General features: G+C 40.7%; 1 protein-coding gene across 1 annotated transcript; it reads left to right on the top strand.

Moving 5' to 3' along the window:
- The first annotated feature begins 3810 nt into the window (after window positions 1-3810).
- Window positions 3811-14311, top strand: LOC129813436 (paired box protein Pax-9-like). Its single transcript, XM_055865768.1, has 3 exons — window positions 3811-4055; window positions 4677-5309; window positions 14048-14311. Exons 1-3 carry the CDS (start codon window positions 4052-4054, stop codon window positions 14071-14073), a joined length of 663 nt encoding a protein of 220 aa, XP_055721743.1. The 5' UTR covers window positions 3811-4051; the 3' UTR covers window positions 14074-14311.
- Window positions 14312-14358: the final 47 nt, after the last annotated feature.

The following is a 14358-nucleotide window of genomic DNA, read 5'->3' as shown; positions in this document are numbered from 1 at the left end:
ATTCATGTGATCTCCATGGATACATCGCTCATCACCTTTAATCTCTTCAGTGGTAGGCAAGGTTATACAGAATTCATGCATTTACAAATGGAACTATTTTGGTGATTGCAACGCATAATGTAAAGCAAAAAGTGTGGGGAACAGGAAAAGGCATCGAGATACACATGGGAAGATGTAGGTCTACTGTAGCCTAGTAGGCCTGCACATGGGAAGATGTAGGTCTACTGTAGCCTAGTAGGCCTGCACATGGGAAGATGTAGGTCTACTGTAGCCTAGTAGGCCTGCACATGGGAAGATGTAGGTCTACTGTAGCCTAGTAGGCCTGCACATGGGAAGATGTAGGTCTACTGTAGCCTAGTAGGCCTGCACATGGGAAGATGTAGGTCTACTGTAGCCTAGTAGGCCTGCACATGGGAAGATGTAGGTCTACTGTAGCCTAGTAGGCCTGCACATGGGAAGATGTAGGTCTACTGTAGCCTAGTAGGCCTGCACATGGGAAGATGTAGGTCTACTGTAGCCTAGTAGGCCTGCACATGGGAAGATGTAGGTCTACTGTAGCCTAGTAGGCCTGCACATGGGAAGATGTAGGTCTACTGTAGCCTAGTAGGCCTGCACATGGGAAGATGTAGGTCTACTGTAGCCTAGTAGGCCTGCACATGGGAAGATGTAGGTCTACTGTAGCCTAGTAGGCCTGCACATGGGAAGATGTAGGTCTACTGTAGCCTAGTAGGCCTGCACATGGGAAGATGTAGGTCTACTGTAGCCTAGTAGGCCTGCACATGGGAAGATGTAGGTCTACTGTAGCCTAGTAGGCCTGCACATGGGAAGATGTAGGTCTACTGTAGCCTAGTACGCCTGCACATGGAATACACAACCTTTTTTATTTGGTCAATTCCTAACATGCTTGGCTATAACAAAAATATTATAATAATAATAATAATAAATAATAATAGGTCTATAGGCCTACCACCTTTATACAAATAATAATATTTTTCAGGAATACAGTTATAACAATAATAAGACAGCCAATAACAACAACAACAATAATACAAACATTATCTGATGTAATATCGTTTCGGCTGTAATATAATCTGAGCCTACATCTCGCTGATGAAACACGACCATTATTCTCTCTTTAGGCAGACTTAAAGACCGCATATATCTCTTCACATTCCTCTACGCACATCGTTAACACTTATCTGTCAATGCCCAATTTACCCTTCAGATTTATGTCTCACTGCGATAAAATGACGTGTGGACAGAAAGAAGAATAGAGCTAAACAGCCGAGGGACACATCACAAGACATCCATTCTATCAGAATGTTACGGAGGTGGAATGGATTCAAGCGAATTCCCTCGATGCCTTGATTGGCCCCAACGCACCGCGTCCCTGGGGAATTGAATTGGCACTTGAGGCTGGATCTGCTCGTGAACTAACGGTTAAAAAAATCATAAATAAGCCTACTTCGAATCTTGATCAACATTGCACCATGCATGGTCCGAATGGGGCTAAATAATATAAGTATAATATTAGTAAAGTAAATGCTTTTTACATACCATCACATGAATCTGAAAGTATCTACACTACTAATTGCTGAGCGGAGACCTCTGATCCCTCGACTTGACTCTTTGTTATTCCAGACATCCGAAGCACCTCAATGGAAACGAGTTGAGCACGTTTTCCAACGGTAAACATTATCCTTAAGGCATTAGTGGCTGCCATCGAGAGCGGGGGCCAGGGGAATCGGCCCGGTCTGCACAAATACGTACACCAGGAACACCCTTATGCTGCTTTTCGACTGTAACATCAGTGTTACGCATTAGACCTAGTGTTACACTAGGCTATACTAGGGACATAGTGTTTCCATAGCTAAGGCAGACAGTCCGGACTTGTGAAGAGCAGAATCAAGAACCTCTGCATAATCAGAACAGTTTGTGAGAAGGTGAGAAGTTCACAGTTGGCCATTGTTATGATGTAGGCTAAATGCCAGCTGAAAAGTACCAGTGGCCTGGCTTTGGCCCCAAGTGAGAGCGGTTCCGCCGGAGCCATGGCCCAGTGAGACATGGGTGCCGGCCCGCATAGATGGAAAGAGAAAAGTCTAAGCCTTTGGGGTAAAACACTGGGGTAAATCCTGTATGGAAATGCACCAATAGAACAGCTGGAAAACGAGCGAGAAAGACTTTAGAGTTCAGTGATCACTAACCTGGAATCTATCGTTGCTATAACAGATGAGGGTCCTGGAAGACACGGACAGTAAGAAGATGGACAGTCTAAGCCAATCTTGACAAAATGCAGTGCAGAATAAGCTTGAGCGACATATGTGTGTGTATAGACGATATAGGCTAGTGTTGATACCCTTAAATCTGTTTCTAAGATGCCGAGCAAACTAAGCTTACTGTTGTGAAGTGACCCTTAGCAACAAGAGAAAGAGAAAACCGTGAGCACAGGTAAAACAACCACCGAGCGCTTTCAGAGCTATAGTTTCTCCTGTAAACAGGAAACAAAGCGTCCGATTACCTACGTGTGGAAGGCGTTCTATATTGCCTGTCAGATGAGTGAAATATAGTTGTAGGGTTAGTCTAGCGCATTCATGGTATGTATCTATACGTTGAATAAATAAACATGACATAACAGCAAACTTCCATATGCTTACTGTTTCATATTCCTTTTTTTAATAACATATTTCATATTAATTGAGAATGTATTTGAAATATGCAATTATAAGTAACTCAAATACATATTTTTTAAATAAATACATTGTGTTGAATATGCAAATCTAACATTTATTCAAGCTATTAATAGCAAACATATAGTCTGCTCTCTAGGCCAAGTTTTCTGAGATTACGCATTAGACCTATATTTTTTTTAAATATATACACTCAGTTGAATATCAACATACAACCTAGAAATATTAATTTGTTTCGTATCTCGATTATGCAAGAGGAAAGAGATGAATCAACATTTGTTAAATTATACACAAATTAACAATCAAAACAAGGCCTGAGCTACTTTGGAATATAAATGAAATGTTTTACACAAGGATAATATAATTTAAAAAAACATTGAAATACAAGTGTATTAGTTGCCTAAAAGGAATGAGCAATATAGGCAATGACCTAACGACCAACTCCGACAGTAACTTATTTTGTTTGTTTTTGTTTGTGTATTTATAAGTCAAAGTCAAGGCCTATGAATACTACATCATAAGATTCGTTGGCCTTACTCTGGGCGCCACTTCATGGTGTGCAAATATTCTCAATGTCTCCTGTTATTTCTTTGGTTGGTGAGTGAAGACAGCCTTTACGGACTTTAGACTGTCCATTTGAATTGAGGGAATGGAATATCAATATGTAAGATGTTATTTTCACTTTCATAATTTTGTGTTCATATCACATCAATTCCTCACTGACTATATAGGCAGCAAAAGCCAAACGCTTGACTGTATTATCATATTGGGATTATTACATTGGTGGTTTATCCTGTAGCCTAATTCATTGTTATGTATGAGTCCTAATCACAATATTAATATTATAACTTACCATTCCTGTGTAGTGCAACTCATAATTGCAATTCGTGGTGGTAGGGTAACCCTGTCTGTAGTTCCTGTGGAAGAGAGGGGGTTGCCTTGCTGCATGAGCATATGTCATGTCAAACTTTCAGTCCAATAGGAAAGCTGCTCTCTACAAACTCAAACATTCATTGGCGGACCGAGCCTCGGGGAGAAGCAAAGTTTTGGAAGTCCGGCCCATGATTGTCTGGATTGAAATGTAAACCTGTCTCCCCTGCCATCAGGAAACACATCGCGGATTTGTCCTTCTCGCTACTATCGTAGTTTGGTTATCGCAGTAGCCTACCCGTGGCAGAGGAGAGTGAGGATTTGTCCTTCTCGCTGCTATCGTAGTTTGGTTATCGCAGTAGCCTACCAGTGGCAGAGGAGAGTGAGGATTTGTGCTCCCCTAGACAGGTTTCCAGACACCAGCGAAACTGGACGCGGAACTGGACGGAAGGTGTAACTCCGAGATCCCAATAATAATTTGTGGACTAAACGCAATGGGTAAGTTTATATGAAAACATTGTGTGCCGATGATGGAGTTAGTCTATAACAGTCACTCGGCCCCGGGTATTCCTGCCTCAACTATGATTAGTCTATATTGCTTGTAAGGCGATTGTATGGATACACCGAACAGTTGTTTTACGCTTCAGTTGGTTTTTACGATGGGATTTTCCAATTACCATTATTAGAAGCCGATTGGTAAATTTAGCCTATAGCACAGATATGCGTAAAACACATTTGTACTGCAACTGTATCTTGAAAGTAAAACACAACGGTATTACAATGTAGCAGTATGTTATGGACAAACGGAAACAAATTGCGAGGTTTTCATCACGCGCTAAATTGGGTTTTACGCATCTGTTTTGAGTGTATTATAAAGACATACATATTCTATATACATCCCAATACATTTAAGACAATCTCATATGCTGTAAATAAGCATTTAATCCGTCCTTAACCGGTTGGAAACAACATTGCAGACCGCATTAGCATTTAGGCATGATTAACAACACTAGTCATAATAGAGCATTGTTGTGATTACAGGCTATTACAGCTACAAGTTGTCTAACTTAAGATGTGTGTTTCATTTAGCTGTCTCTGTATATGTTTCCATGACACCAGAGCCAGCCTTCGGAGAGGTGAACCAGCTCGGCGGTGTTTTCGTCAACGGCAGACCGCTACCCAACGCCATCCGGCTGCGGATTGTAGAGCTCGCTCAGCTGGGCATCAGACCTTGCGACATCAGCAGACAGCTCCGGGTCTCCCACGGCTGCGTCAGCAAGATACTGTCCCGATACAACGAGACCGGCTCTATACTCCCGGGAGCGATCGGGGGCAGCAAGCCACGGGTCACCACGCCGTCAGTGGTCAAGCACATACGGACATACAAGCAGAGGGACCCGGGTATTTTCGCATGGGAGATCCGGGACAGGCTACTGGCTGATGGCGTTTGTGACAAATTTAATCTACCATCTGTGAGCTCCATCAGTCGGATCCTCCGCAACAAGATTGGCAATCTATCCCAGCAGAGCCAGTATGAGTCCAGCAAGCAGTCGTCTCACCAACCACCTCAACCAACGCTCCCATACAACCACATATACTCGTATCCGACCCCCATCGGAGCCTCTGGGACCAAAGTACCGACTCCCCCGGGCATGCACTCCCTCCCTGGACACATGGCTATGCACAGGATATGGCCCTCATCGCACTCGGTAACAGATATTCTGGGGATTCGGTCGATAACAGAGCAACAAAGTAAGCATGATTTTTACTTTGGTACATGGGCAAAGAATTTGCATTTGTTAATGGTTAAAATAAATAGGAAAACGCATGGGTCAGCAGGGGGTGCGGTGCGTGTGCGTACTTTGCGTGTCTGCGTGTAGTGGGCCTTGTCGCAAGGTAGGCAGATGTGTAACTTTTTAAATGTTGAGTTCTGCAGTTTTTTATCAGGATCATTATTCTACTAATGAAATATAAAATAGTGAACAAAGTGCGAAAATAAATTGGCTTTCTAAGTTAGTGAACCGGTGAGTGCATGTATTGGTAAAGTTTAGTTCCTAGTTCAAACGGTTGCATTAAAACAGATGGTTAAAGGAAGGCTTGGGGCGGATGTGTAATATTAGTGGGATAACGAAGGGAAGGCGCAGCGGTGCACGGGGAGATGAACTCAAATCAAAATGAGGTGTTCAAAGCTTTGCCATGCCATGTCTTGCAGCCACACATTTTGTTTTTGCCTTGCTTCAAATACACACCCCTGCAATGCAGTTTCACACGTTTTTAGCCTATCATACTGCTCCAATAGCCCGTGTTGTTGCGTAAAGGCCCTATCTCAGTTTAGAGAACTTGTTTTTGTTAGTTACAGTCATGATTGGACAGTTCGTTTTCGCTATGTTACCACAAATACTATTATATTTTGGAAACAATATAGCCTAAATAAATATGACCTTCAACAAATAATAATACCTGGCTTTTCTTGTGAATAAGATTTTTAGGGAGAACGTTTTTTGTTTTAGCAAGGAGAGTGTAAGATGTCAGTCGACCGCCTATGCGCTTGTCATAACCGTGCATCTGTCAGAAGATAGAACGATCTTGCGTCTCACCGCCTTGTAGATAGAAACATGCCACTCTCCTTAGAGCTTGTATAATATAACTCTTTAGATACCGGAGGCCGCGGCCATTCCATGTCTTAACTTAACACCGACAATCTAGACAACAAGGCTTCGCCTCTCAAACGCAGCGCAGATCTTCAAGCCGAACAAGAAATCCCGGGGAGGAATGTGTTCTCAAAGAATGCCTTTATAAACAATTTATGCATTTCCAAATTATTAGCAGATGTTTGCGGCAGGTTTTGAAAGCCGAAAATAAGTATAATGTACACTGAATGACGTGAGGCCTTTTAGCGCCACGATCACTTCGCCAGCCTTGAGACTCATGTTTTTATTTAGAAAAACTTGACTATGATATGGCTGTTGGGTTTACACTACAACATGGAGTGAATACTCAATACAGTAGGCCTATTCTAAGACAAAGAGCGTAAAAAAATATCACTAAGACACAAATGGCGAGTACAGGCCTCATGCGTAAAACAATAGGCTTAGCGTAAATCTATAGGCTATGCGTAAAAATGCGTAAAATTATATGAGTTGCATTTGGAATATGGCGATATTTTGAAAGGCATTGGTCATCAAATGGCACTGTCACACACGCACACGCACACACACACACACACACACACACACACACACACACACACACACACACACACACACACACACACACACACACACACACACACACACACACACACACACACACACACACACACACACACACACACGACGCCAAGCCAGGCCTACCGCTCCATCAAGAACAAAAGATAACATACATCCTCCCTCAATATAACCTAAGACAGTTTTATGTCAGCGAATGATTATCTAAGAAAAATACCCTCAAAAAAGACCCAACCCTTTTAGACCTTCAACAAATATTTAAAAAAATGTCTTTATGCACAGAATAGACAACTACAAGTAAAACTTGATTTGTTGAAAGAAAGTAAAGTGGGTCGGGGAAAAAATAATCGATTCAGTGGTCTTCTCAAGTTACAACACTGGTGGGCTTGCTTTTCCTATTCTAAACTCTGGGAACCGTGTATAATATAATATCCATCACGTTCAAAGGGGGAACGGTTCAAGTAAATCTAATTTGTCCCCACAGGAAGACGGGCTTGGTTAAATGTTCCTGGCCATTACACGAAAGAATCGTCTTACTGCATTCTTTTAGCAATGAGCTGCTTCGGTTTGATCAGTAGGCTAAGGCAAAACCACAGACATATACGGGTTTTCCAGGGTTCTGAGGAATTACTTCAGATCATGTAAATAGAGAAATGACTAGGGCTAGGCGCCAACTGCACAAAACGAGTCTGCCTAATTCAGATTTGTCTAAACAGATGCAGAAACGCCTTTTAAGACAACCATAGCCCTAGCCATTTCTCTATTTACATGATCTGAAGTAATTCCTAGCAAATGATGATCGTTACCATTTTAAGTATTCATCGTATTTTTGCAGGATAACTTTTAGTCGGGGGTTTTGCTAAAAAGCTGTATAGTTTTGAGGTGACATGAATTCCTACAATAGATGGGAGTGGTCGCGTGAAGTCTCTTCGGTTCATCTCCTCTGACTTCCCTCCTCTCTGTCTCTGTGTCTCTTTGTTTTCCTCCATGCAGTTAGTGACAGTTCGTCCTTTCCCAGCGCCAAACTAGAAGAATGGAGTGTTATAAACAGGACACATTTTCTGCCATCAGCAAGTTCTCCACTAGTCAATGCAGTGCAGCATAAATCACCGCATTCTATAGAACCTGAAGCAAAATGCACACAGGTAAAAGGAAACACCTCCTTTCTATAGAATTCCATCCTTATCCATCTTTAGCCTAGTTTGTGTTAATCACAAGGTCAAGTACAATATGACGACCTTCAAGTGTAGTGTCTCACACATATTAAATATTGAATATACGAGTTGAGTATGCTTTCTTGGTGCTTTCAATCATATTGACACGCTACCTCTTTCTCTGGAGGTGGGCGGTATGCCTCTAGACAAGCCACCGACCACGGCACTGTATAAGCTACATAGGGCTACCGTGCTGTTACATTGCTATTACATATTGTAGTTTTGTGTCCATCAATATAACTACATATTGTAGTTTTGTGTCAACCACGAACCTGGAACCTCCGGATCCATACATTTTCTTGCAGGTGATATATGTTGACATCTTGACATACAGTGCCTTCGGAAAGTATTCAGACCATATTCTGTTACGTTACAATATTACTCTAAAATTGTATATATATATTTTTATATTCCACAATCTACATAAAATACCCTATAATGACAAAATGAAAACAGTTTTTTTTTTGTGCAAATGTATTACAAATAATTAACAGAAATACATAATAAAAATAATAAACAGAAATACTTTATTTACATAAGTATTCAGACCTTTTGCTATGAGACTCGAAATTGAGCTCAGGTGCATCCTGTTTCCATTGATCATCCTTGAGATATTTGTACAACTTGATTGGAGTTCAACTGTGGTAAATTAAATTTATTGGACATGATTTTGAAAGGCACACACCTGTCTATATAATGTCCCACAGTTGACAGGGAATGTCAGAGCAAAAACCAAGCCATTAGGTCGAAGGAATTGTCCGTAGAACTCCGAGACAGGATTGTGTCGAGGCACAGATCTAGGGAAGGGTACCAACAAATGTCTGCAGCATTGAAGGTCCCCAAGAACACAGTGGCCTCCATCATTCTTAAATGGAAGAAGTTTGGAACCCCCAATACCCTTCCTAATGCTGGCCACCCGGCTAAACTGAGCAATCGGGGAGAAAAGCCTTTGTCAGGGAGGTGACCAAGAACCCAATAGTCATTCTGACAGAGCTCTAGAGTTCCTCTGTGGAGATGGGAGAAACTTCCAGAAGGACAACCATTTCTGCAACACTCCACCAAGCAGGCCTTTATGGTACAGTGGCCAGAAGGAAGCCACTCCTCAGTAAAAAGCACATGACGGCCCTCTTGGAGTTTGCCAAAAGGCACCTAAATATTCTCAGACCACAAGGAACAAGATTCTCTGGTCTGATGAAACCAAGCTTGAACTCTTTGGCCTAAATGCCAAGCGTCATTCATGTCTAGAGGAAACCTGGCAACATCCCTACGGTGAAGCGTGGTGGTGGCAGCATCATGCTGAGGGGATGTTTTTCAATGGCAGGGACTAGGAGACTAGTCAGGATCGAGGCAAAGATGAACAGAGCAAAGTACAGAGAGATCCTTGATGAAAACCTGCTCCAGAGCGCTCAGGACCTCAGACGGGGGTGAAATTTCACCTTCCAACAGGACAACGACCCTAAGCACACAGCCAAGACAACGCAGGAGTGGCTTCAGGAAAAGTCTCTGAATGTCCTTGAGTGGCCCAGCCAGAGCCCAGACAAGAACCTGATCGATCATCTCTGGAGAGACCTGAAAATAGCTGTGTAGCAACGCTCCCATCCAACCTGACAGAGCTTGAGAGGATCTACAGAGAAGAATGGGAGAAACTCCCCAAATACAGGTGTGCCAAGCTTGCGGCGTCATACCCAACAAGACTTGATGCTGTAATCGCTGCCAAAGGTGCTTCAACAAAGTACTGAATAAAGGGTCTGAATACTTATGTAAATGTTATATTTCAGATTTTTTTTTATACATTTGCAAAAATGTCTAAAAACCTATTTTACTTAGTCATTATGGGGTATTGTGTGTAGATTGATGAGGGAATTTTTTTTTTTTAATCAATTTTAGAATAAGGCTGTAATGTAACAAAACGTGGGGGAAAAATCAAGAGGTCTGAATACCTTCCGAAGGCACTGTGTATGATGCACTGAGAAGCTCATTGGCGGTCGTTAGCGTAGCACGCCAAATGTGCATTTGAATAGACCAACTTTTCCGTACTAAAATATATTGCAGTCAGAGTGCAGTGTAACTTCAGCATGCTGAAAATACTGCATCCTAACTAACACCGTTTTTTTTTACTGCAGTCATATTTCAGTGTTACTGTCAGTTAGAGTGCAGTATACCACAAATACCACATTTCACTGCAGTTACCGTACTTTTACTGCAGTTTTAAACTGCGAAAAAAAATTGTGAGGGTTGTAGAGTTCTGTTTGAATGAAACTTTAAATTTAGCAATATTCCATAGCCAAATGTTGTATGGGGGTAACATATTTAATTAGCAATTTTTTCAGCAAAAGCTCTTGTTATTTTGTACTTTGCAGCCACTTGCCTTTATCTTATAAGGTTTAGGGATATCAACGAAGAAGAAATAAACTAAACTTCTCAAGTCCTCATATTTTCTACCAGTTAACTTGACCAGAGGAATCAGGTCATCCTGCTGACGTTGATTTACATCATTGGACGGCAGGTATCCTAGTGGTTAGAGCGTTGTTGCTGGTCCAATCCCCGAGCTAACAAGGTAAAAATCTGTCGTTCTGCCCCTGAACAAGGCAGTTAACCCACTGTTCTCCGGTAGGCCGTCATTGTAAATACGAGTTCTTAAAAATAAATTGGACACGTTTCTACGGTATTATTATTTTTTCATTCAAAAAGAGAAAATCAATTGGCACAAAACAGAAATAGAGACCGATTGACAGACTCAGATAATCATAACAATCATCGGGGAATTTAACATTTGTATTTTTATTTTTGTGTGTTACTGTTGTATATTTTATGCTGACTTCCTAATTGCATGGCATTTCCGTATTGTCTTAACCAACGTGCTAAAATGACTAACATTAGGCCTAATGTAAATGAATAACAAGAGTGGTTTAAATAATTCAAACGTAATGACACGTTTATATATTTTGGCCAGTGGACTAGGCTACATTTATGTTAACAATTAACCTCCAATAATGATTTGCACGCTGATCTAATAGAAGCTGCAATTGTGGGTAAATTTCATCGAAGCTTATCCCACTAATAGGCCTAGTCGAATAACACATTATATTTTTGTGTGTATAAACGTATTTTAATTCCAAAAGTTTCACAAAGAACATCTCACTAAACTCGGTGTTAGTCTTGTGTTAGAAAATATGGTGCATTTTATGTTGGATAATATATTGACTGCAAGGGTGCAAACAACGTGTGAGGTGGAGGACACAGAGTGTGAGTGCGAGCGTGCATGAGTGATATAGTGTGTGTGAGAGAGGAAGTGAGAGGGGGAGGCATGCGCACTTCGTTTGATATATCGTCGGGGGCACGCGAGATAATGCCAAAACTAATCCCGGGGTCTTGACGCCCATAAGGCCTAGTGGAAAAAGGCACACGGACCTTTCAAATTGTATAATGTGAAGTGAATTGATCGATATTCAAGTATGGTGTTATCAAATGTCTTTGATGGTTTGTTGTTAAAACACGCAGCATTGAAGCCCCTCTTGAGACCAAAAGACTGGCGAGTTATGACCAGTTGATGATACATGGAGACCTCGATTTATTCAATAGACTACCGTTTGATGCATCAATGGGGACAAATTATGCAGAAAAACACATGCGGTGGTGGCTGGGTGGTGATATAAGTCGTTTGGATAATTTTTTTTTTTAAATTTTTTTTTTAAATGTAGGCCTAATGCATTTTTCAGATAGTCTATACATGGCATAATCAGCCATAGGTTATATTATTTTTTAGATTATTACTTTATTTTATTCCAAGGTTTCAATAGCAAATTATTTAGTTTTGAGATTTTGTATGTCAAAGTCTGATCTAAAGCCATCATCAGAATATAAGAAATACTTATAATACGATACATGTTAAACTATTTGGATTGCAATTCGTGCGGTTTTAATCGATTCAAACGACCCATTTTCAAAGTATGGCTTTCTCTGCGTGCCACAGGCTGCTATAGGCCTATAGTTATCAACGGGACTTCATTTGTTGATGATGAACTAGGCCTACTGATGTACTAAATCCTTTCAAATTGGGGCCTATAGACCCATATTTCAAAGCACTCACTACACACACACTGCAGCCGGCACACACTTTCAAAACACAACGCAACACGCCCGCCCTCTCCCTATCCACATCCACAGTCCCTCCTTATAATACAAGTAGACTTCTGCCGACTGAATTAAGGAGTGGGGATTTTCAAAAAGCTGAAGGATTCATTATGTCCAAATATTTTTTTTGCTAAAATAATGTATTTTTTTCTTTGTTCAAGTGTCAGCGAACAGCTCACTATAGGCTATGCAGCTGCAATGGCACAGCTATTTACTGATGAGAAATATATTAAAAAAAATAACTCCTTCCCAATGACAGGTCAATAAAGCATGTATAGATTAATAACAAATACTATTTTTTTATCGAACCCACACGCAAACATTTTAAAATAATCAAAAACATACAATGAATTCAAGATGTAGCTTATTTTTTGGCTTATAGCTGCAGTACACGCATGCAGTGCCTGACGTACTCTTAACCGTAGGCCTACTTGAGTTGTCCCAGTCACGCGTCCACGGGGCAACGTGTATCATGTCACTCTTTGGAAAAAATTATTGGATCATTACATTTCAATTTAAGGTAACAACACGCATATTCACAAACAACGCTAAGCGGCTCGGATGTAATCTTTAATACCTTTCTTACGTGCCAGTAGTCTAGAGTCTATAGGATCGTTTTCATCAGACATAATAGCAACATAGTAAAGACCATTAGGTTTTGACTGACATGTTGGATACGACGGCATTTTTCCTACAATTATGATTTATTAGCCTATTAGGCTAAACCATTTTATGCATTTCAATATACTGTTGTCTAAATACCTCGAGATTGGATTAGAATAAATATGATAAAATATGTATTATTACAGACTGCCTTGTACGTTTTCTTATTTCAATGATCCTTATTCAATGATCCTATTCAGTGGGCACCTATTCCAATTTAAATGACTTGTATCCATCATTAATCTCAGGTATGTCGTCTTGTATAATATAAAGGCATGAAAACGATAAACAAAAAGAAAGCGAATTATGTAACGAAATAGAAAACCAGAATTCAATTGGTAAGCTTGCCTTTTCCATTTGACAGAATTTACTGTAGAATGATAGCCATTAAAATAACTATTGAGAGCCACAAGCAAGCCAGCCTGACTTCCCATTTAATATTTATGAATAAAGGAGGCAGAAGAAAAAGTGGCCTATACGAAAAGCAAGTCGTGTAGAAAATCAGGATTCGATCAAAATGAATTTATTCATGTTACGTGTGCATATTGATTTATCAATATCCAACACCGGGAAAATAATTGTACCAAATGAGGATATGTGCAACATGGGCTATGTAGGCTAGGCTACTTTACTAACTATTTTATTAGCTTTAAAATCATTTCAATATCTTGAAAAAACAAAACATAAATGAAAGGCTGTGTAGGCCTATGGAGAACATTAGATAGGTTAACCGTAAACTAAAATACCATGATGTAAGTAGGCCGACGGCATTTTGCTTCGCGATATACAAAACATTCCTTAAATATAAGGCTCCATAAAAACTAAAAGCGTTTGGAATCTGAGTAATGCACGTGCAACGTCATGACTGTAAATGTCCATCGAAAGAAAAAATAATATAGGCATTGGGTCTTATGTCGAGGAATTCCTGGCCAAATACTATACAGCAACGAAAATGATCTCTCTTCCGCAGAAACCACTCGGATTCCCATAAGTCATAGAATAGACCACACACGGATATAATATCTAAGGCATAGTGTTGAAACAATTTGGTGAATTCTCAAAGTTATTTTTTGTCATGGTGCCAAAACGTTGCTCATGCTTGTTTAACCCTCTGTTCATTTCTGTCATCCCACATCTCCTCTCTCCTCCCTTTCAACAAAACCTAAACTTCTCCAAATTCCTATTTTATTCTGTCCACATTCACCCTCTCTTCTCCTATCTCACCGGTCACCTCTCTACCGTTAACCTACAGTACAGTACATTCTAGCTCAACCCTAAGTCTCACCATAACTCTCACTTCTCCCTCTCTCTCTCATTTTCCTCATCTCTCTCCAGTCCCCTTTCCTCAATGACCACCTACAACACATTTCCCTAATGCCTCTTCTCCTCCCCTTCTGTCTCTCTCCTCTCTCTCCCTACCTCTGTGTAACCTGCTCTCTCTGTCTCTACCTCTCTCTACCTCACTCTACCTCTGTCTAAGCTGGTCTCTCTCTCTACCTCACTCTACCTCTGTCTAACCTGGTCTCTCCTCTCTCTACCTCACTCTACCTCTGTCTAACCTGG

The sequence above is a fragment of the Salvelinus fontinalis genome, chromosome 16 (genome assembly GCF_029448725.1).
Source record: "Salvelinus fontinalis isolate EN_2023a chromosome 16, ASM2944872v1, whole genome shotgun sequence".
NCBI classification, from domain to species: Eukaryota; Metazoa; Chordata; class Actinopteri; order Salmoniformes; family Salmonidae; genus Salvelinus; species Salvelinus fontinalis.
Note: the sequence above shows the minus strand (reverse complement) of the source record. Positions and strands in the feature narration are given on the sequence as shown.

Bases quoted from the DNA above. Each gene is read 5' to 3' on its own strand.
- LOC129813436 (XM_055865768.1), top strand. The intron at 5,310-14,047 runs GTAAGCATGATT...GTTAACCTACAG, and splicing joins GTCGATAACAGAGCAACAAA to TACAGTACATTCTAGCTCAA.